Source organism: Crassostrea angulata, chromosome 1 (genome assembly GCF_025612915.1).
Source record: "Crassostrea angulata isolate pt1a10 chromosome 1, ASM2561291v2, whole genome shotgun sequence".
NCBI classification, from domain to species: domain Eukaryota; kingdom Metazoa; phylum Mollusca; class Bivalvia; order Ostreida; family Ostreidae; genus Magallana; species Magallana angulata.
The window spans coordinates 21,984,670-22,008,015 of record NC_069111.1 but is presented as its reverse complement, the minus strand read 5'-3'; the positions used below and the strand labels follow the sequence as shown (position 1 = coordinate 22,008,015).

Genomic DNA, 23,346 nt, shown 5'->3' with positions numbered 1-23,346 from the left:
TTCCAAGTTATCAAAGATTGCTAAGGATCAGAGATCGTTGACCTACACCTATCATGTCTACATTGGCAAGTCTTTTCTGGGACACTGAAAGTAAACATTTATCTCAACTAGATTCTTCTTTAAAAATTCGAAAAATACAGGTTACTAGGTAAATCTGGGGTTGAGAGCAGACTATAATTGCTATCAAAACACAATTCACACCTATTGGTCTATTGGCCATTAAGGAAACCCACCAAGATTTGGCAACAAAAACTTAAAAACCTTATTGAAGCCATAGCTCTAGGCAAACTGGCAATTAAAAAGCATGACTAAATAGTTTATACAATTCAAATAACATTGATTTTATTTGTAAAATAAACATATTTTTTTAATCAACTCAGTTAATAATTGGAAACATTAATAATTCCAATAAAATAATAAAATTTTTAGGTAAAAGAGATTGAGTATAATACCATCAAAATTATTTGGTCCCTAACAAATTAATAAATATGAAAAACATTGACATTCATATATCTGACATAAGTTTAGGAAGCTCATTATTAGATAGTGAATATGTTTACATAAAAAAAAAAACTACATGTATATTTGATAAAAGTTAAATGCATTTAAGTACTCTTCCTAATTTGATCTTGTATTTGTATTGTTTTATACTTTTGTACTATTGGAAGTGTGGGGGACAATGGATAGTGGACAGCTTTCTTATTCATATTAACACTCATCAGTGTAATTGAAAGTAATTGAAAAGTAATTTGAATTACATGCCTTTTTTGAAAGTAATTAATTAAATTACCATTACATGTAATTGAAAAATGTGTCAATTACACATTACTTTCAATTACATCAAAATTTGTAATTAATTACACTCAATTACCATTACAAATTACCATTACCCCATCCCTGGTTAGTGGGTATGTATATATGCTTCTTCGTTTCTCCAAGTATATTTTTTTCCTTTGAAATCGAACATAGAACAGTTGTACTATTACCTGAGTAGGGATACATCAGAGCGACCCCAATATTAACTGCAAGATTTCAAATGTCTAGAGAGACTGGCAACAATATATATGAAGATATACAGTATATCCTGAAGATAAAGGAATGTCAATATGCATACTGCGAACTTAAAAAGATAGGGGTTTGCTATATAGGCCACAGGACTCATAAAGATCCTTAAAGCCCCCACCATGGTTCTGAGGTAATAACACTGCTTTTTATCATGTTGATTTATTTGTAATATTTCGAAGTGGTATTCTTAATACATGTATCACATTCATGTTTTTTTCGTGCTAATAATAAAATATGCAATAATATAACCTTTCAGAATGCAGAAGTGCATTTTCAAGAAACTTATATTAACAGCAATTAAGAACATTGCGATACAAATGACTAGTTCTTGGATATTGATGCTATGCAATTATGAATTTTGTGGTTGAAAATGTAATAAAGATATCTGACCTTTATAGGTAAGTATTAATATGAATCAAAACTTTGCTGGATTAAAAAAAACATCCATGTTCACACGCAGTGAATACATCAGGGATTTTTGTGTGTGCATGTTATATTATATTCGATTAAAACAAATTTTATTTGTATTTCTAATCCACGACAATGCCCAAATTTGCAGTTCTTTTGCTTGGAGGGGATTGGCCTTAGCCGTTCTGGTAAAGGTATGTCTGTCCGTGTCCAATAGATGCCTTCCAGGAGATGACTGCTTTCCAACCAATCTGGAGGTCATAAAGTTCATGGAAACCCTAGATGGAACACTGCATTTCCCCCACATGGCATCATACGACGCATTAGTTGTACAGAGGGAAACCATTTACACGAAATTTCCCTTCGCTATCATGGAGGCCAAAAACATTAACGACGTCCAAAAGAGCGTCCTTTTTGCCCGGAAATGGAACATGTTGGTCTCTGTTAAGACTTCTGGACACGATTTCATTGGTCGCTCCACGGCGCACGGAAGTCTCATGATTTATCTGGGTAGCATGAATGATACAAAAGTCAATCTATCCTCCACCAGAAATCCCGCGGGAGAGATCACATGCGAGAGCGGAAATACTTGGCTTAAAGTCTACAATGAGGTAAAAATATATTATAATAAACGTTTCCAACTGAAAGGGTATACATGCTTGTATGTAAGGGGAAGAACGAATGGAAACTATCCACAGTAGTTAGACTGTATGGTTGTGAATTTAAAAAAAACCGTTTAAATTAGAATTTTATTACTGACACTATTATAATAAATCATTTCATTATTCCACTCAAAAGCTGAGAATGCATAGTGCGATGGCCGGAAATAAGACTTTTTAAAATTAAGAACCAGTCTTTAGAAACTTTGAAATTACTTGTTATACAGACAATGTAATCTTGTTTTAGTTGATGAAATTCATTAGCAAAGAAAGCGAACTGCATTAATTTTAATCTTTGTTCTAGGTAGATAAAATCAACCGTGTAATCATAGGCGGAAGCGCCCATACAGTAAGCATGGCCGGGTACACGCTAGGGGGCGGCCATAGTCCTATGTCCCGGATGTTTGGAATGGCTGTCGACAACCTTCTGGAACTGGAATTCGTTACAGCAGACGGTCGTATTGTCGTGGCAAACGATCAGATGACCCACATTACGTACCCTAACGGTAGCGTGACCACTTCAGACGACACCGACATTTTCTGGGCCTCCAAAGGTGGCGGCGGGGGGACGTTTGGCATAGCAACCAAATTTACGTACAAGCTTCACTACCCCGCTCCCCAAGTTGTACAATTTGTTTGTGGCTACCCGATAATTCGTCCAGGTGGGCAAGATATAGGTTTTACTGTTTTAAAGAAAATGTTTTCGATGGTTCAGAATTTGCCCAAAGAGTGGGGAGGATATCTTGTTGCCTCTGGACTTCCAGGTGCCAATGGGAACTGGGGGAGCATCGTCCTAGCTATGAACCATTACGGGAATTATGTGTCTGCCTCACGCCGGTACATGGACGATTTGTATTTCTTCCACAAAGAATGGCAATCGTTTTGCTATTACGTTAACAGAACGACCTTCTTGGATTACGAAGTCACTGCCAAGGACCCCGAGTTCTACTCTGGCTACATCATGAACACTCTGCTACAGAAAGAGAGCTTCACGGATGATTTGACGCGGTTTCTTCTGAAAGAGCTTGAAACCGAGCACACAAATATCAGCTCTTTTGCATTTACAGGAACTCTACTAGGAGGTATTGTGAAATACTTTTACAATATGTACAATGCTAAGTTGTGCAATACTGTAAATTAACGTGTATGTCAATTTTTAAATATATATGAACTATAGATATCGACATAGGTAGCCCAGTGATGAACCACGTGATCACATTGATCGTGTTCGGTTCGCGATATTAATTGCTTCTTAGTTTAACGTACGCTGATTTGTCCCTAGCCTATCCCTTTATGTACGCCTTCAAAGTTTCGTAGTTAGAAATATTCAAAGTAAATAAAATAATTATTTCTTTATGGAAACACAAGAAAAAAATTCAAATGCATCATGAGCATGTTTAGGAAAGGAAACCGTTGGTTTTGTGTCCCGATTGATTGGATTTATGTAACCCGCATATTATACGTCTATTGTAAATTTCTGAAAGATTATTGGAAATGTACATAGAACTATCTCTGATTTGCCAAAACTTTTTGAAATCATATTTCCTTTATTTATAACGAAAGTCAAAATCTTAATGCAATCATACCCGCCTCGACGTATAGGACAAATCTTAAATAAGGGGCGAAATGATGCGGTGTCCTTGTGTTTATAAAAGTTTGTTTTGTAAAATCGTTGATTGAGTCGTGGTTGTATTTTGGTGGGTTTTTTTCAAGGTGAAATGATGAAGGTTGGAGCTCACGATACATCCGTCCATCCTGGATTCCGGACAGCATTGATGTCGCTTTCAGCAACCATAGGCTGGGATACGAGTACCCTGGATTATAGTGGTCTTCCGGAAAGAGGGGCCGTAGTGGGCGAACAACTCAGCACCTTCGGTGACGGCCAATACCCGAACGAGGCAGGCAAGGACGTGGTACATTGGCAGCAAGAATTCTGGGGAAGTAATTACAAGCGTCTCTTGGCTATCAAACACCAATGGGACCCAGACAATTTCTTCACGTGCAGAGAGTGTGTAGGATCTGAGTCACATCACACTCATGCCTCTGGTCATTTGAACACTCATCCATTTGTTCCTGCGGTCGGTTGATCGTTTGGAAGTAATATGATATTTGACTCGGTACAGGTAGTTCTGACACTTGTAACCGATGGTTGAATAAATAAAATTATGAAATATCTGCTTTACCATTAGAGCTTCCTTCAAAATTGTATTACACCAAATTTAGTTTTTATTTACTATTTCCGATAAGTTTTTTTTTTTTAAACAAATGATAAAACAATATGTTTTATATTCGTTAATCAAATGAATTTTGAGTAATTTAAATGTAAATACATGTAATTCTAAACTGATATACTCGTGTAAATTAATGAGCGGATCAAGAAGGGTGGGGTCTCTTTGGAAAATTCAAATTTCTTTAAAAATCCACATTTAAAAAGTAAATTTAACGAAAATATGCCTCGAAAAACCAAACAAATATCAAGCAATCATCGGACATGCACCCCCCCCCCCCCCCGCCATGGGAACTTTTTACTGACTGTCTACAGAAATATGTAGGGTTAATATGTAAGGTTGTTAAAATCCGTAGAAGACAAAGCAATGCTGAGCTTTTGTACACTTTTCATAAAACAAAATATTTCATAGACAGTCATGCAGTAACTAACCTAATAAGTGTTTGGCAAGGACAGGCTTTTTCGCATTTTAAAAACTGAAGGAAGAAACATATTGAAAACTGGATGCTGTCAAATGACAATAATACCTGCAACGAGTATTTGCCCCTAAATTATAAATAACACTACCTTTAATGTACGAGGTTTAATCAAAGACATGCAATTTCCGGTACTTTTTAAAAATTATAATTTTCAGAAAGGATGAGATCCGATCCTATTATGCACAATTTTGAAGGTTAACTGTTCGTATGTGAATTTTAAATTTATAAATAATCTGTTCATTTCATCTCCTAGAAAGTATAAATATGATTATTACAACCAAAATTGAATTATCCCCACTCCTGACGATTACCGACGTTAGATTTGCTTTTGTATATCAGCATCATCATATGCCAGATTTAGAGAATGGGTTGGGTCGGGTCCTGGACTCCATCCTTTCTTGGAAAATTCATTTATATATCGTATAATCACCAATATAAACCTGGGACCCTATATCATACCCCAGCCATGCAAACACAAGTATTACTCTGACAACTCCCCCCCCCCCCCTTCACCCCCCCCCCACCCCACAACCCATGTGCAGGTTCTGCCCAGGAGATAACAACGAAAGTAAGTAGTTGCAACAAATAAGATTGTAAACAGTGCAAAATAAATGACATATTGCGCAATGCTTTTGACTGCAGGAGTGTCAGAACAGAAGATATATAATTATATATATAAGGTGATATGGGACAACTGTCGATATTAATGTGAATAATGGCATATTTTTAATCAAAATGCTTTCAACGTTGTAGAATTTTCAAATTTTACAACATTTGGCAAAAAAAATCTTTTTTCAATTTTTGGAAACTTATGATAAAAATTAGAAAAGGACCAGCAGGATTCGAACTCTCAACTTACAGTCACGTAGTTAACGCTCTAACCCATTGCGCTACGCTGTTAGGGAACATTATTTGGAGGGAAATATTATATTCATACTTGATTTTATTGTTTATTTTGATAGGCAATACGATATATGCAGGTGTCCCATATCCCCTTAAAGGCAAATTGTCTACTAATTTGTTATATTGTTAAAATCTATGTCACACTCATAGTATAAACACATCAGCTGTATTTCATGAATAAAAGAAGTCCTAGTGTAGAGATAGTGACCATTTTCAACTTGTGAGATAATCAATCTAATTAAAATTAGAACTTCCATCCGCTCCCCGGTTTCGATATGTATAGCGTATCGTAGATGAGCGGAATTACAAGTCTAATTTTAATTAGATTGGTGAGATAATATATCTGGTATTTGGACAAATGTCGCTGTTCAACAGCAAGAGTTTCTTTTAAGATTATACAACGTATGGCATTAAACTTGAAATCTCAAAATGAATTCTTACAAGATGACGGACATTTTAAGTCATTTCATATTGGATATCATATTTTTTCCTTTTAAGTTGAATCACCTTAATGAAATGAAATAATTAGATGTACACTAAACCTCTAAACTATGGTGTTCCGATGGGGCCACTTCGACCTTCGCACTTTCGCCTTTAGGTCGAAGATGCGAGAGTGCGAAGTTGCGAAGGCGAAAGTGCGAGAGTTCGACGGCGAAGGAGTGAAAGTGCGAAGATGCGACGGCGAAGCGCGAAGACGCGATGGCGAAAGTGCGAAGGCGAAGGAGCGATACTACTATCGCTCCTTCGCCATCGCAACTTCGCACTCTCGCCTTCGCAACTTCGCACTCTCGCCTTCGCCTTTTTTTAAAGCATTCAGAAAGTCTCGGACGATTACATAGAATTTGATGCAGGCACCGTACTCGCCAAGGTTTTCCGATTAATCCATGATATTATTGGTACGCATGCGCTAGGCCATTGTGCTTACTATGAATGTTTATAAATATTTTAATGTGTATATGTGACATATATGTTTACAAGTGCTGGCTATGCCTAATCTGTCCGCAATAATGTAAACATATGCACTTCTAGACTCCTGTCACTTACCAGCCGTCTGTTTACCGTGGATCAACTTCGAACTGATATATGTGTAATTTAAAAATGCGATTTTTATATGAAAAATATGATCATAAGTGATAAAAATGTTTTGTACATTAGATTTTACACCAAAAAATTAAATAAATAATTGAGAGAACAATCAAAATCAATGTTACAGGAAAACAACAGGCACTTAGCATCGGAGGGGGGGGGGGGGGTTGGAATGGGGGCAGGGACAGGGGGACGGGACTGCCCCCCTCCTGCACACGTTTTCTCGCAGCAAATATTTTTCTTGAATATACTTATAAAAAAGTAAATTAACATACAGTTGCACCCCCCCCCCCCAATGTTTTTGGGACCATGTAAAATTTGAAATGAAAGAGAGGAAATAAACTGTGAAATTGAAGTTAAAGGTACACTTAGCCCCCTACCCCCACGGATTACGATTTTCAATTATTTAAAAAGTATTTTTGAGTTGGTTTTTTTTTTCAAGGCAAGATTGGATGAATCTGCCCTCAACCCACTTTGCTACGATGCTAGGTGCCTGAACAAAATATCATGGTTTCATTACATACATGTATGCTAGTATAAAGACTTTATGTAAACCAATATTATCTCGTGCATTGTTCCTTTCACCAGGTTCTACAAACACCTTAGTCCAAATTAAATTAAAAAATCCAAGACTAGGAGGGGAAAAAAGGAGAAATCTATTTTCCTTTTTTTACTCAGGACCTATTTTGTTGGTGGGGGGGGGATTTGAGGTGAACAGGTCACTGACCCCTTGTAGATCTACCCATGACCTATCACCAGGGTCTGTATACACATAACCAGGGTCAGTATACCCATCACCATGGTCTCCAGGGTCAGAGTACGCATCACCAGAGTCTGTGTGCCCATCACCAGAGTCTGTACACCCATAACCAGGGCCAGTATACCCATCATCAGGGTCTTCATACCCATCACCAGAGTCAGAGTACGCATCACCAGAGTCTGTGTGCCCATCACCAGAGTCTGTACACCAATAACCAGGGTCAGTATACCCATCACCAGGGTCTCCATACCTATCACCAGGGTCAGAGTACGTGTCACCAGAATCTGTGTGCCCATCACCAGAGTCTGTACACCCATAACCAGGGCCAGTATACCCATCACCAGGGTCTTCATATCTATCACCAGGGTCAGAGTATGTATCACCAGAGTCTGTGTGCCCATCACCAGAGTCTGTACACCAATAACCAGGGTCAGTATACCCATCATCAGGGTCTTCATACCCATCACCAGAGTCAGAGTACGCATCACCAGAGTCTGTGTGCCCATCACCATTGTCTGTTTACCCATAACCAGGGCCAGTATACCCATCACCAGGGTCTCCATACCTATCACCAGGGTCAGAGTACGTATCACCAGAATCTGTGTGCCCATCACCAGAGTCTGTACACCCATAACTAGGGCCAGTATACCCATCACCAGGGTCTCCATACCTATCACCAGGGTCAGAGTACGTCTCACCAGAATCTGTGTACCCATCACCAGAGTCTGTACACCAATAACCAGGGTCAGTATACCCATCACCAGGGTCTCCATACCTATCACAAGGGTCAGAGTACGTATCACCAGAGTATGTGTGCCCATCACCAGGGTATGTATACTCATAATCAGGGCCAGTATACCCATCACCAGGGTCTCCATACCTATCACCAGGGTCAGAGTACGTATCACCAGAGTCTGTGTGCCCATCACCAGAGTCTGTATACTCATAATCAGGGCCAGTATGCCCATCACCAGGGTCTCCATACCTATCACCAGGGTCAGAGTACGTATCACCAGAGTTTGTGTGCCCATAACCAGGGTCTGTATACCCATCACCAGGGTCTCCATACCTATCACCAGGGTCAGAGTACGTATCACCAGAGTCTGTGTGCCCATCACCAGAGTCTGTACACCCATAACCAGGGCCAGTATACCCATCACCAGGGTCTCCATACCTATCACCAGGGTCAGAGTACGTATCACCATAATCAGCGTGCCCATCACCAGGGTCTGTACACCCATAACCAGGGCCAGTATACCCATCACCAGGGTCTTCATACCTATCACCAGGGTCAGAGTGCGTATCACCAGAGTCTGTGTGCCCATCACCAGAGTCTGTACACCCATAACCAGGGTCAGTATACCCATCACCAGGGTCTCAATACCTATCACCAGGGTCAGAGTACGTATCACCAGAGTCTGTGTGCCCATCACCAGAGTCTGTACACCCATAACCAGGGCCAGTATACCCATCACCAGGGTCTCCATACCTATCAACAGGGTCAGAGTACGTGTCACCAGAGTTTGTGTGCCCATCACCAGGGTCTGTATACCCATAACCAGGGTCAGCATACCCATCACCAGGGTCTCCATACCTATCACCAGGGTCAGAGTACGTCTCACCAGAATCTGTGTGCCTATCACCAGGGTCTGTACACCCATGACCAGGGTCAGTATACCCATCACCAGGGTCTCCAGGGTCAATGTACGTATCACCAGAGTCTGTGTGTCAGTCACCAGAGTCTGTACACTCATGACCAGGGTTAGTATACCCATCATCAGGGTCTCCATAGCTATCACCAGGTTCAGTGTACGTATCACCAGAGTATGTGTGCCCATCACCAGGGTCTATACGCCCATAACCAGGGTCAGTATACCCATCACAAGGGTCTCCATACCTATCACCAGGGACAGAGATCGTATCACCAGAGTCTCTGTGCCTATCACCAGGGTCTGTACACCAATAACCAGGGCCAGTATACCCATCACCAGGGTCTCCATACCTATCACCAGGGTCATTATATCCATCATTAGTGTTTGTGTGCCCAACAAAGGGGTCTGTACACCCATCACCAGGGTCAGTATACCAATCACCCGGGTCTGTACACCCATAACCAGGGTCAGTATACCCATCACCAGGGTATGTACACCCATAACCAGGGTCAGTATACCCATCACCAGGGTCTCCATACCTATCACCAGGGTCAGAGTACGTATCACCAGAATCTGTGTGCCTATCACCAGGGTCTGTACACCCATGACCAGGGTCAGTATACCCATCACCAGGGTCTCCAGGGTCAATGTACGTATCACCAGAGTCTGTGTGCCAGTCACCAGAGTCTGTACACTCATGATCAGGGTTAGTATACCCATCATCAGGGTCTCCATAGCTATCACCAGGGTCAGTGTACGTATCACCAGAGTCTGTGTGCCCATCACCAGGGTCTGTACGCCCATAACCAGGGTCAGTATACCCATCACCAGGGTCTCCATACCTATCACCAGGGACAGAGTACGTATCACCAGAGTCTCTGTGCCTATCACCAGGTTCTGTACACCTATAACCAGGGCCAGTATACCCATCACTAGGGTCTCCATACCTGTCACCAGGGTCATTATATCCATCACTTGTGTTTGTGTGCCCAACAACGGGGTCTGAACACCCATCACCAGGGTCAGTATACCAATCACCCGGGTCTGTACACCCATAACCAGGGTCAGTATACCCATCACCAGGGTCTCCATACCTATCACCAGGGTCAGAGGACGTATCACCAGAGTCTGTGTGCCTATCACCAGGGTCTGTACACCCATAACCAGGGCCAGTATACCCATCACCAGGGTCTCCATACCTATCACCAGGGTCACTATACTAGTATCCATCACTAGAGTTTGTGTGCCCAACAACGGGGTCTGTACACCCATCACCAGGGTCAGTATACCAATCACCCGGGTCTGTACACCCATAACCAGGGTCAGTATACCCATCACCAGGGTCTTCATATCTATCACCAGGATCAGAGTGCGTATCACCAGAGTCTGTACACCCTTAACCAGGGTCAGTATACCCATCACCAGGGTATGTACACCCATAACCAGGGTCAGTATACCCATCACCAGGGTATGTACACCCATAACCAGGGTCAGCATACCCATCACCAGGGTCTCACTACCTATCACCAGGGTCAGAGTACGTATCACCAGAGTCTGTGTGCTCATGACCAGGGTCTGTACATCCGTAGCCAAAGTCAGTATACCCATCACCAGGGTCTCAATACCTATCACCAGGGTCATAATGCCTATCACCAGAGTCAGAGTACGTATCACCAGAACTGTAAACATATCACCTGGGTCATTATACCTTTTAGTAGGGTCAGTGTTCGTAGTACTAGGGTCTGTGTGCCCATTATCATGGTCTGTATATTCATAACAAAGGTCAGTTTACCCTTCACCAGGGTCTTAATACTTTTCACCAGGATAGTGTAAGCATCAATAGGGTCTGTGTGCCCATCACCAGGGTCAGTATACCTAACACAACAGTCAGTGCACTTATCATTAGCGTTTGTATATCCATTACCTGAGTCAGGTAATACTGACCCTGTTGATAAGTAGAGTGACCCTGGTGATAGGTATACTGATCCTGGTGCAGATTACACATACCTTGGTGGTACGTACACTCATGATCCTTGTGATAGGTATACTGATGTTGATGGTTATACTTACCCTGGTTATAGATTTTGAGATTCTGGTGTTACGTATGCTGACCTTATAATATCTACACTTTTGTGTATACCGACTCTGGTGATGGATACATACTGACCCCTGTGATTGGCTACAGACCCTTGTGATACGTACACTGACTCTGTCGATAGGTATACTGACCCTGGTGATAGAGAATGTGATAGATATACTGGTGATAAATGTACTGACTCTTGTGATAGGTATACTGACCTTGGAGATGGGCCCTCAGACCCACGGATGCGTACACTGACACGGCTGTTAGGTAAACTAACTCTGGTGATAGGTAATAGGTACAGTTATCCTGGTGAAAGTCTACTGATCAAAGTCATGGATGTACAAACCCTGATGATAAGTGCACTGACTGTTGTGATAGATATACTGACCCTAATGATGGGCACACAGACCCTATTGATTCGTAAACTATTCCTGGTGATAAGTATTTAGACCCTGGTGATGGGAATACTGGCCCTGGTTATGGGTGTACAGACTCTGGTGATGGGCACACAGACTCTGGTGATACGTACTCTGACCCTGGTGATTGGTATGATGACCCTGGTGATGGGTATACTGACACTGGTTATGGGTGTACAGACTCTGGTGATGGGTACACAGATTCTGGTGAGACGTACTCTGACCCTGGTGATAGGTATGGAGACCCTGGTGATGGGTATACTGGCCCTGGTTATGGGTGTACAGACCCTGGTGAAGGGCACACAGACTCTGGTGATACGTTCTCTGACCCTGGTGATAGGTATGGAGACCCTGGTGATGGGTATACTGACCCTGGTTATGGGTGTACAGACTCTAGTGATGGGCACACAGACTCTGGTGATACGTACTCAGACCCTGGTGATAGGTATGGAGACCCTGGTGATGGGTATACTGACCCTGGTTATGGGTGTACAGACTCTGGTGATGGGCACACAGACTCTGGTGATACGTACTCTGACCCTGTAGACCATGATGATGGGTATACTGACCCTGGTTATGTGTATACAGACCCTGGTGATAGGTCATGGGTAGATCTTCAAGGGGTCAGTGACCTGTTCACCCCTAATACCCCCCCCCCCCCCCCCGCCAACAAAATAGCTCCTGAGTAAAAAAAAAGGAAAATAGATTTCTTCTTTCTTCCCCTCCTAGTCTTGGATTTTTTATTTATTTTGGACTAAGGTGTTTGTAGAACCTGGTGAATGGAACAATGCACGAGATAATATTGGTTTACATAAAGTCTTTATACTAGCATACATGTATGTAATGAAACCATGATATTTTGTTCAGGCACCTAGCATCGTAGCAAAGTGGGTTGAGGGCAGACTCATCCAATCTTGCCTTGAAAAAAAAACCAACTCAAAAATACTTTTTAAATAATTGAAAATCGTAATCCGTGGGGGTAGGGGGCTAAGTGTACCTTTAACTTCAATTTCACAGTTTATTTCCTCTCTTTCATTTCAAATTTTACATGGTCCCAAAAACATTGGGGGGGGGGGGGGTGGGTGCAACTGTATGTTTATTTACTTTTTTATAAGTTAATTCAAGAAAAATATTTGCTACAAGAAAACGTGTGCTGGAGGGGGGCAGTCCCGTCCCCCTGTCCCTGCCCCCATTCCAACCCCCCCCCCCCCCCTCCGATGCTAAGTGCCTGTTGTTTTCCTGTAACATTGATTTTGATTGTTCTCTCAATTATTTATTTAATTTTTTGGTGTAAAATCTAATGTACATAACATTTTTATCACTTCTGATCATATTTTTCATATAAAAATCGCATTTTTAAATTGCACATATATCAGTTCGAAGTTCCTCCAAATAGCTTTCGAATTTCCTCCCAATCGTTTACCGATCCCGATGGAAAGTTGGTTCACGCATGCGCACATCCTGGTTATAGTGCCTGGTTATAGGATATAAAAAGTACCCTATTCTATACCTCAGTAAAGGGGGAGAGAGGGTCCGGATCCCATACCCCGGAAAATTTAATTTTATTAATTATATATTATAAAATCTCCAAAATATGTCTCCGACCCCCCCCCCCCCCACCGCCCCGACAAATATAATTATCCATCGACACCCCCCCCCCCCCCCTCCCAAGAAAAAGTTATGGATCTGCGCAGGCTGTTGAATATAAATTCTGAAAAGTTCATTGTCTGCCTCAGATGTCCTTTTATACAGCTAAAATTGTCTTTATACGATAGAGAGCTCCACAATTATAAAAAGGCGAAGGCGAAAGTGCGAAGATGCGAAGGCGAGAGTGCGAAGTTGCGATGGCGAAGGTGCGATAGTAGTATCGCTTCTTCGCCATTGCAACTTCGCACTTTCGCCATCGCATCTTCGCGCTTCGCCGTCGCATCTTCGCACTTTCGCTCCTTCGCCGTCACACTCTCGCACTTTCGCCTTCGCAACTTCGCACTCTCGCATCTTCGACCTAAAGGCGAAAGTGCGAAGGTCGAAGTGGCCCCATCGGAACACCATACTAAACAGACACGTTACGTGGTTTGATATGCGGTAATGAATAGCAATACCGGTAATATGATTTTAAATACTAAATAGCAGAAAATAATCACTGCGCATAAGTCTTCTCAAATAACTACTGCAGCCATCTGTGGTGGTTTGTCTGAAAATGTAAGAGTCTCCTGTCTGTTTAATTTCAGTTAAATCAATACCGTGCTTCCATCTTCGCTAGCCAAGCGTTTTCGGTCCACTCCCCTCCCCACAAACAGGCTTAATGGGGAGTGAAGTGGACCGAAAATCCTTGGCTAGCGAAAATGTCGTGGTTCAAACACAGTACCATTTTAAGTTCATTAAGCGATATTACTTGTTCGTACACGGTTTTAGATGGGGGTCCGGCCCCCCTCCCCCTTTGGAAAATTCAATATTGTAATTTCACATAGTAAAGGGGAGAAGGGTCTGGACCTATCCACCTGGAAAATTCAACAGTATTAATTTTGCAGAGTAAAATTACCCCACCCATCCCCCCAAAAAGGCTCGGACCCCCTCCCCCCATGGCAATTACAATTATACCTCAGACCCCCCCCCCCCCCACCCCCCGGAAAAAAATATGGATCTGCGCCTGCGAAAGCTGTTGAAAATAAATTCTCAAAAGTTCGTCTTCTGCCTCAGATTTCACTTTATACAGCTAAAATTATCTTTAAAATATGGAAATATGGCGAATGATCGATAGTAGTATCGGTAGCGACTTTGCGCTTCGCCTACGCATCTTGGCACTTTCGCTACTTCGCCTTAGCATCTTCGCACTTTCGCCTTCACAACTTTGCACTCTTGCATTCGCAATTGCGCATTTTCGCCTTCGCCTTTTTATGTTTGTATGTCCCTAAAGGTAAAAGTGCAAAGGTCAAAGTGGCCAAATCGGAACACAATAGTTTTGGGCTTGGTACCACCAAAACTTGAGGCAATATTTTTTTCTAATCTTTCGTTAAAATATTCAGAACTGAATATAGCAAAAAACTGTGTTTTTTCAAACTTGTATCATAACGTTATCTAATAGATTTGATTGGGAAAAATAATTTGGAAATCGTAATTTACGAATAAACCAAAATGGGCACTTACGCTATTTTATCCGCTCATCTTCTTTCATAAAGTTACGAACAAAATTATGTTTAACAATAATTACCATTGTTTACATCATTGAGTCATGATGTGTTTTTATTGTGATTTTATTGAATTCTATATATACGACAGTCAACTGCTTACAGCCCCTTGAATGAATGGATCTCTGTGCGTACACTGAGTGTCGTGTTAGATAGAGTATAGCGTATATATTTCAAGAAAGATTTAACCAAATTTTTTTCGCATACGAGAATATAAATATTTCTCTCCACAAATCAGTCTATTAATGCTTATTTGTTCAAGATCTTAAATACATACTTTATAATGTAAAACAATTTTGTCGACGCAAACCATTTTAATTATCAGTAAGGTCATACGCGAAATAATATCATCGCGAATAAACGTTGGTTTACGGTATTTTATAGTGTTGGGGAACGCTTGAACGCTTTGATTTTTACTAGGAAAACACAAAAACAAATATTTACTTAACACTCCCCTTCACCCCACCCACCCCCACCAACAAACACACAGACACTTATACAGTACATTTACGTTCATTTATTTATGTTCTGGTTGGAGATTTCAAATGACACAACAGCACCGTGCTTGGTTTTAACACACTGGCCCAACCATTGGTTATCGTCTACATAATTTCATATTATTACGATATATTGTATATTACTTACAGAAAATAAATATACTCAAGTTCCCACGCCCTGTGCAGTATTAGTAGAAAGCTCGCCTACCACTGCGTGAGTAATAAACCATAGGATGTATAATAAAATTTATCTGTTGAGGGTACCATTTTTTAATCATTAGAAAAAGGTCCCTGTGATTTATCTTAATTTTGAGAAAATCAGAAAGGGTGCATTTTCATTTGTGGGCTATCTTTCTAAAAGAGGCACTATAAAAAAAATATAGTACATCATTTCTCGTTTAAAATTTAATTTTGTGTTTGCTGGTCATAAAGAATATAAACATTTTTCTGTGTGATTAACATAATTATCATACGTGTTAAAATTATTTTATAAGTAGGCAATCTTAAAGGTCCATGCTTATAAAGTGGGTAATGACTAATTACATGTAATGCTTTTTAAAGTCATGCATATTCCGCGTGTAGTACTATATAAAAAAACTAGAAAACGCCAACGATAACCTCAAATTATACAAGTAATTGTATTACACTGTACATTCAGTTTTGAGGGTTTATTTCCCGTAGCAAGGGTAGTGGTAAAATAAAGCTTGATAACCGCCCCATGAAATTGTTCTCATTTAGATATACATACGATACCGCCGCGCGATGGGGATCTCATTGTCAATGTGCAAAATAATTTTAATCCGGAAAATGAAAGTTCACCTGCAAGCTTTACTGTATTTTCAACGAACGAGTTATCTAATAATTCTGTTATTTGACATGCAAAAATTTAGAGGGGTTCCGAAAGATTATAAATTGGGTTAAGGTCAGCAACGGAAGAACGAGTGGTAAACGCATTGCATAGCACACAGAAAAGCCGGTGGCATGACAGCTCCAAAACAGCTTCAGAACTTGTTTGAAATCGACCCATATCTAAGGAACTTTGAAACGGAAATCAAACGAAGGTAAGATTGCGCCTTTTTAGCATGTTGCGCACCTGTCACTGTGCATTCACGTGTTAACCAGTTATAACTGCGTCCGTGCTCCAGACATGGTCCGATGATGGTGCGAACAATTAAATGCAAATATTATGAACAGTTACAATATTTTTCTTGCATAAAAAAACCAGCCTAAGACAATCTGCAACCAGTACGATTGAACTACGCAGTTAACGATTAATTTAATTTTTTTTAGAAGTGATTTGCTAGCTGGACCCTTAATGACAATTGTCCTTTATTTGGCCCTTTGACATTATTACCAGGTATAAATTAATCTTAACGGGAACCCGCAATTTTCACTTAAGGATAAAAGTAAAAAAAAATATCTAGATCCTAATACAGACGTCTTGAGCTGGGGCTTTCCTATTACAAACTTAACTATTTTACACAAAATATTAATTGATAATTTTAGAGTGATAATTAGATAGTTTTTAATGACTTTTATTAAGTCTGTAACAGAATGGGAGAAATAATGACAGACCAAACCAGGATTAGAACCTAGGCCCCCATGAATCTCTAGTCTGCTTCTGTACAAACTGAGTTATCTGGCGCCACTATTTGAACCGATCTGTCACCGTCTCATTCCTCCTCCTTTAAAAGGGGGAAGATAACCCCAGGCTCTCTCCCTGGCAGGAGTTAACCTGTCAGTTCCAGGGGTTGGTCATAGGCACCAAATGTAACATGGTATTAATGGGATGGGAGAAATATTGATGGACCAGACTGGGATTTGAACCCGTGCCCTTCACAAGTCAAATTCTCTGATGTGAACTTAATATTAGTCATAGTATGAAGTAATCTTTAGCTTCCTTCTTGCATTAATGTGATAATTTCACAGTAATAGTTAGCTAATCATAAGCTGTGCACTAATTATATTTATGCCTCAGTTTATATGTGCCACTGAATTTTTATAAACTTAGACATGCACCAATTGTGTGATCTTGTGTTGTCTCACACTCATTTTATGAGATGATTGTTGCTGATTTGTAGGTATGGGTGTTTCTGCGATTTACAGAAAGCCATTGAACATAACGAAGGAGGATATGATAAATTTACAAGAGGATACGAATCTTTTGGTATCCATCGGACATCAGACAACGGAATATTTATGAAGGAGTGGGCACCTGGAGCAGAGGGAGTCTTTCTAAGAGGGGAATTCAGTATGTCACTTTGGTAGCTGTCTCTTTTTTGGTATATTACATGTGTTACATGTATTGACCTTACTGCTTTTGTTACAAGTGTTATAGTACTTGAGAAGTAATGTACTCTATTATATCTTGAATACAGATGGTTGGAATCAGACTCAGTATCCCTTCACACGAAAAGAGCATGGGAAATGGGAGTTAAAGATTCCCCCCAATCCGGATGGCTCGTGTCCTATAAACCACAACAGCAAGATTAAGGTAAGATGCTAGATATGTTTAGCAACACAAGGGTGACACTCTGATACATTAGATAATGCAAAGGGAGGATTTTCAACAGCCAAGAAACATTACGGCAAGGTTTTCAGTCTGCATTGAGCAACAAGATAAAATGCATTAAGATCAATTGTTTGAATATTGAACAGCATCGGGGTCCAACGTGATGCCTCATGTTAAACTACATGAGGTTAAAATATCTTGGTAAGATGACTACAGAAGTGTGATTTCTGAATATTTGCTGAGATTTGACTACATGTTTGTTTAGGGTTTTACAATGCGCACCATTCAGAATTTATGTAGCAAAGTCTATATTGCTATATTCCATTGTGTTTATCGTAGTTTAGGTAGAGATAAATGAATACGCAGAAGAATTGATGCCTTTGCTCCGTTATAACTAGTTCCTGTGTGTTAAAACATTTATTCATGTGTTATGTGTTGTGGCTGCAAAAGAATATTATCCTGTGTTACACTAATATGTTCTTGTTTCAGTTGGTGATAAGGACCAAGTCTGGGGAGCTTGTTGATCGCCTCAGTCCTTGGGCAAAGTTTGTCACTCAACCAGATGACACCAAAGCATATGATCAGGTCTTCTGGTCCCCACCTCAGGTAAAAAGATGGGGAGGGGGTCATTCGGAAAAAAAAATTCCTAAGATAATAAAAATTTATGTGACTACTTATATGGAGCATGCTTACAAAATTTACCACCTTAATATTGTGTTGTATTTGTGTACTATTTTTTCTTCTTAATTTATTGTTTTTTATATTGATAGAAATACCAATTTCAACATCCTCGTCCCAAGAGACAAGATGACTTACGAATTTATGAGTCGCATGTGGGCATTGCATCATGGGAAGGGAAAATTGCCACATATAAGGAGTTTGCCCAAAATGTTATACCCCGAATCAAGGATTTAGGTATATATTAAGTTAAAGAAGACCTACCTTAATTTTGATAGATAGTTTAAATGTGTTCGATTGAAAACTTTCTTTAATATGTGTTTATTTCTTTTTCCATGTATGAATAATGGAAACATTGATTTAATTTTGTAGGTTACAACACAATTCAGATGATGGCAGTGATGGAACATGCGTATTATGCAAGCTTTGGGTACCAAGTCACAAGTTTCTTTGCAGCCTCTAGGTGATTATAGACCTGTCTTAAACTTCAATCTAACATGAAAATGAAATGTAACTGATAATTTTATCCCTAGTTTGGTAAATCTTTCAATATTTATAATTAGATTCCTTATTTTACACAAGTTCTTTATTTCGTGATTCCAAGTTTTGCAGAAAATCGCAAGAATATAAAATCAGGAATTCCGAATTTTTATCATAGTTTCATCTAGTTAATATCTGCCTTAAAAAATAAAAGCGAGATTTTAAAATCTATGAGATGTGCCTCTCGCGGTTTTACGTATATATTTATTTTTTGGCATTCAATTAGGAATCAACAGTAATGCATGTGTCTTGTACGTGTTTCTTTCTTCAATCTTCATATGATAATTGTTATTTGCAGTCGTTATGGTACACCTGAAGAGCTGAAGGAAATGATTGACGTTGCTCATGCCAACGGGATAACGGTTCTGTTGGATGTGGTCCACAGTCATGCCTCAAAAAACGTGGTGGATGGGCTGAATCAATTTGACGGAACTAATTCCTGCTATTTCCATGATGGCAGTCGAGGAACCAATGACTTATGGGATTCAAGGCTTTTTAATTATACTGAGTATGATTTCTGGGTTGTTTTGTTTTTCTGATTATAGCAAAATAATTGTAGCTGTGCATTTTATCTTTATTATAAATAAATGAGATAAAAAAATGACTGCAAGGTTAGTTCTAAATAGCCATTTCTTTTGTGTGTTGGAGGTGATTAAAAACAGGCTTTTATTAATCAGTTGATTATGAACTGATTGTGAACATTTTTTTAATTCAGTTTTCTTTGTAAACTTGTTAAAAAATTTCATATCTGTTTGACAGATGGGAGGTATTACGTTTCCTTCTCTCCAATCTACGATGGTGGATTGAGGAGTACAAGTTTGACGGCTATAGGTTCGATGGAGTTACATCAATGCTGTATCACACTCATGGAATGGGTAGGTTTCTGGTGTACTCGAGAAATAATTGGGTTGAATTTAACGTGGTATGGGACACCTGTCGATATTCATGTAGATAAAATGTTTAGAATACTGATTTGCTTTACATCATGCCCTACAAATGGATAAAGAAATTGTACAATAAAGGCAATGAAAATGGAAAGAAAGAACATCAAATGCTGAGAATTTTGCACCGTCATAGTTTTAAATGAAAAACAATTTGGCATTCCATAATTTCCTGCATTTTATGTATGTTACTGAAGGTGTGATGTTTATTTATTTTTTGAAATGAATACATGTATATGTGTATTATTTCCTGATGGCTTTGTTTTGTAGGTCATGGCTTTAGTGGGGATTATGGGGAATACTTTGGGTTGAATACTGACACAGAATCTCTCGTCTACCTCATGTTGTCCAACCACATGCTACATACACTTTACCCTGACTTCATGATTACTATAGCAGAGGTAAGAACTTTACCCATTCAGATTTAAGTTGGAAGGGGGAGGTAATTTGCATTGATGTTAAACAACTTTTAAGATATAAGAAAGTTGTGTAAAGTATGAAGTGCCTTGTGACAAAAGTAGTTAGATACACAAAAATTCAAACTAAAAAGGATTTTGGTCTACCGTGACATTTGAGGATTCCACAAGATATGGTATGACCCAGATCTTAGCATTTTGTAGCAGTTTTATAGACAAATTTTGGGGGTTTGTTAAGGGAAAAAAATTTATGCACATATGGACCAACTTTTTTTTTTTTTTTTGAAAATCGAATGATTCCTTGTTTTGTGTGTTTCAGGAAGTGTCCGGGATGCCAGCACTGTGCCGCCCTATAGAGGAGGGAGGAACAGGTTTTGACTATCGACTTGCCATGGCCATTCCGGACATGTGGATCAAGGTACAAAGATTTGTAACCAAAACAAAACAAAAAGAAAATCATACTGAATATGAAAATCCAAGAAAATTTTGAAAGAGCTGTAGCTACAAATCTAGATAATAATTAAATTATGAATGTACCTGCATTTGCAGTTTTTATCACCCATGTCTAATCAGGTCTAAATAATCTTTGATCAAACATCAAGAAAGTCATTATGCATTTGGATGATCATGATTTTCTTTAACTTGGGCACTAAAGCTTAATTTATAAAATATTATTTCCAGTATTTGAAAGAGGTTTCCGACGACAACTGGGAGATGGGAAAGATTTGTCACACCTTATCAAACCGGCGGTACGGAGAGAAGTGCATTGCATATGCAGAAAGCCATGACCAAGCCCTGGTGGGGGACAAGACCCTAGCCTTCTGGCTGATGGACAAGGAAATGTACACTCACATGTCCACTATGTCACCGCCCAGCCTGATCATTGATAGAGGCATAGCCCTCCACAAAATGATCAGACTTATCACCATGGGGCTTGGTGGAGAGGGATATCTCAACTTTATAGGTAGGCAGAGCCTTAATTTGTAGATGTTGATTGGATACTGGGATCTAAGGTATAAAAGATCCTATTTTGTTACTTATTTCAAATGAAGGTTATTTCACTGATTTAGTATGTTGGACAAAAATGTGATGGAAATAAAAAATAAGATGATTTTGGGGGGGGGGGGGCTTAAATATTTGTTTTTTTTGTCAGTCAATAAAGAATTGAACCTCACTGTACCACATTATTCTTTAGGAAATGAGTTTGGCCACCCAGAATGGCTGGACTTTCCCCGAGCCGGTAACAACTCAAGCTATCACTACTGTAGACGCCAGTGGCACTTGGTGGACGATGACCTACTGCGCTACAAATACCTTAACAACTTTGACCGAGATATGATGCATCTCGAGATGAAATACAAATGGCTGAGCCATCCACAAGTAAGCATTTTGTAGCTTTGTAAAAAAAAAAATTTCAAAAATGTATGAGCACATAATTATTTCAAATTTTGGTTTTGCAGAACTATGTTTCTCGTAAGCACGAGGGAGACAAGTTGATTGTGTTTGACCGGGCAGACAAACTGGTATTTGTGTTTAATTGGCATCCATCCAATAGTTATACAGACTACAAGATCGGGGTCAACATTCCCGGAAAGTATCCTTTTACGAAATACAAATATTTTTTCAAAAGTAAGAAAAAAAGCATTAATTGTATTGAATGACAAAGTAAAAACATACTAAGCAAAATGTAGCAGACAAGTGAACAGAGACAGACCTACCAACTGACAGACAGAATCGAATGCTTCACTTTGGATACCATAAAATATTAATGTTATTCTACTATTTTAAATATCGGTAATGGTTTAGAATTTCAATGGATATTACACCTGTGGATTTTATGACAAGCAAAATAACGTACAGAAATTTGATAAAGGTTTGTAAGATCCAAGTAAAACAAGGCATGATCAATTGCTGCGTTTGAATTTGATTTCTTAATGAGGTAAGATACAAAGTTGTGCTTGACACAGATGCTGAACAATATGGTGGACACAAACGTTTAGATCACTCTGTCGACTACTTCACTGCCAATGACCCCTGGGACAACAGAAGGTGCTCCATGATGGTAAGTGACTCACCACAACAGATTTCTTTGTCACTTACATGTACTTGAAGTTGATTGGATTGTTGTAATTAAAGTTTAAAATTTTCTGCATTTTTAAATGAAAGTTTAATTAAGAATGCATAATAGTAATACAAATTTTTAAAAAAACCAACAAGAACATTAAAAATGCTTTGACAAAGCCATATTATTTTTACAGGTTTACATTCCTTGTCGATCAGCATTCGTCCTCGCCAAAGTAGACTGACTTTGATGACCTTAGGAGTGTGAACAAATGGATTGCATCCACATACCAATAGACTCCGCCAAAGTTCTCTCTACATATAATGTGTACCAGTCAAGAGAGGACAAAAACTTTGTGCTGACTGCCTAGTCATAAACAAATCCAACATTTATAGGATTTTTATCAATTGCATCATTTTAATATGGATTTATTTTGCAAGAGGCAGTGCAGTGTCAGCTTTTGTGATCTATTAATGTCTTCCAGTAATTTATTTAGCTCTTGGATTATTATTAATTTTTTTTGTTGGCTTCAATGTTAATGTGTCGTTATGGTTGCCATTGCATGCAAATGTTGCTAAGTACATGTATATGTACTGGTAGGTTGTTTTACGTTAATTGATATATTACATAAAAATAAAATCTGTGACTTTTATATAATTTTTCTTTTTATAAAGAAAAAGAAGTGATCTGATTAAGGCATCTCATGGTAAAATATCATTTGGGGTCATGAGATCAAATACTTGACTGACGCAAATTCCAGGGATTTTGTAAAAC

The 23,346-nt window shown here is 39.4% G+C and overlaps 2 protein-coding genes across 3 annotated transcripts; both read left to right on the top strand.

Annotated features, from left to right (window-relative positions):
• The first annotated feature begins 962 nt into the window (after positions 1-962).
• LOC128166140 (uncharacterized) lies at positions 963-4,314 on the top strand. Of its 2 annotated transcripts, XM_052831107.1 has the most exons (4): positions 963-1,195; positions 1,625-2,084; positions 2,437-3,214; positions 3,846-4,314. In XM_052831107.1, exons 1-4 carry the CDS (start codon positions 1,185-1,187, stop codon positions 4,217-4,219), a joined length of 1,623 nt encoding a protein of 540 aa, XP_052687067.1. In that variant the 5' UTR covers positions 963-1,184; the 3' UTR covers positions 4,220-4,314. The 2 variants fall into 2 exon arrangements, with proteins under 2 accessions (XP_052687067.1, XP_052687063.1); XM_052831103.1 differs by lacking the exon at positions 963-1,195 and having other exon boundaries at positions 1,215-2,084.
• Positions 4,315-16,313: 11,999 nt separating this feature from the next.
• Positions 16,314-23,195, top strand: LOC128165432 (1,4-alpha-glucan-branching enzyme-like). Its single transcript, XM_052829958.1, has 15 exons — positions 16,314-16,484; positions 17,505-17,674; positions 17,802-17,917; positions 18,425-18,541; positions 18,706-18,850; positions 18,986-19,076; positions 19,452-19,661; positions 19,913-20,028; positions 20,365-20,495; positions 20,830-20,928; positions 21,192-21,474; positions 21,706-21,890; positions 21,971-22,104; positions 22,455-22,572; positions 22,769-23,195. The coding sequence occupies exons 1-15, from the start codon at positions 16,405-16,407 to the stop codon at positions 22,814-22,816; spliced, it is 2,043 nt and encodes a 680-aa protein (XP_052685918.1). The 5' UTR covers positions 16,314-16,404; the 3' UTR covers positions 22,817-23,195.
• Positions 23,196-23,346: the final 151 nt, after the last annotated feature.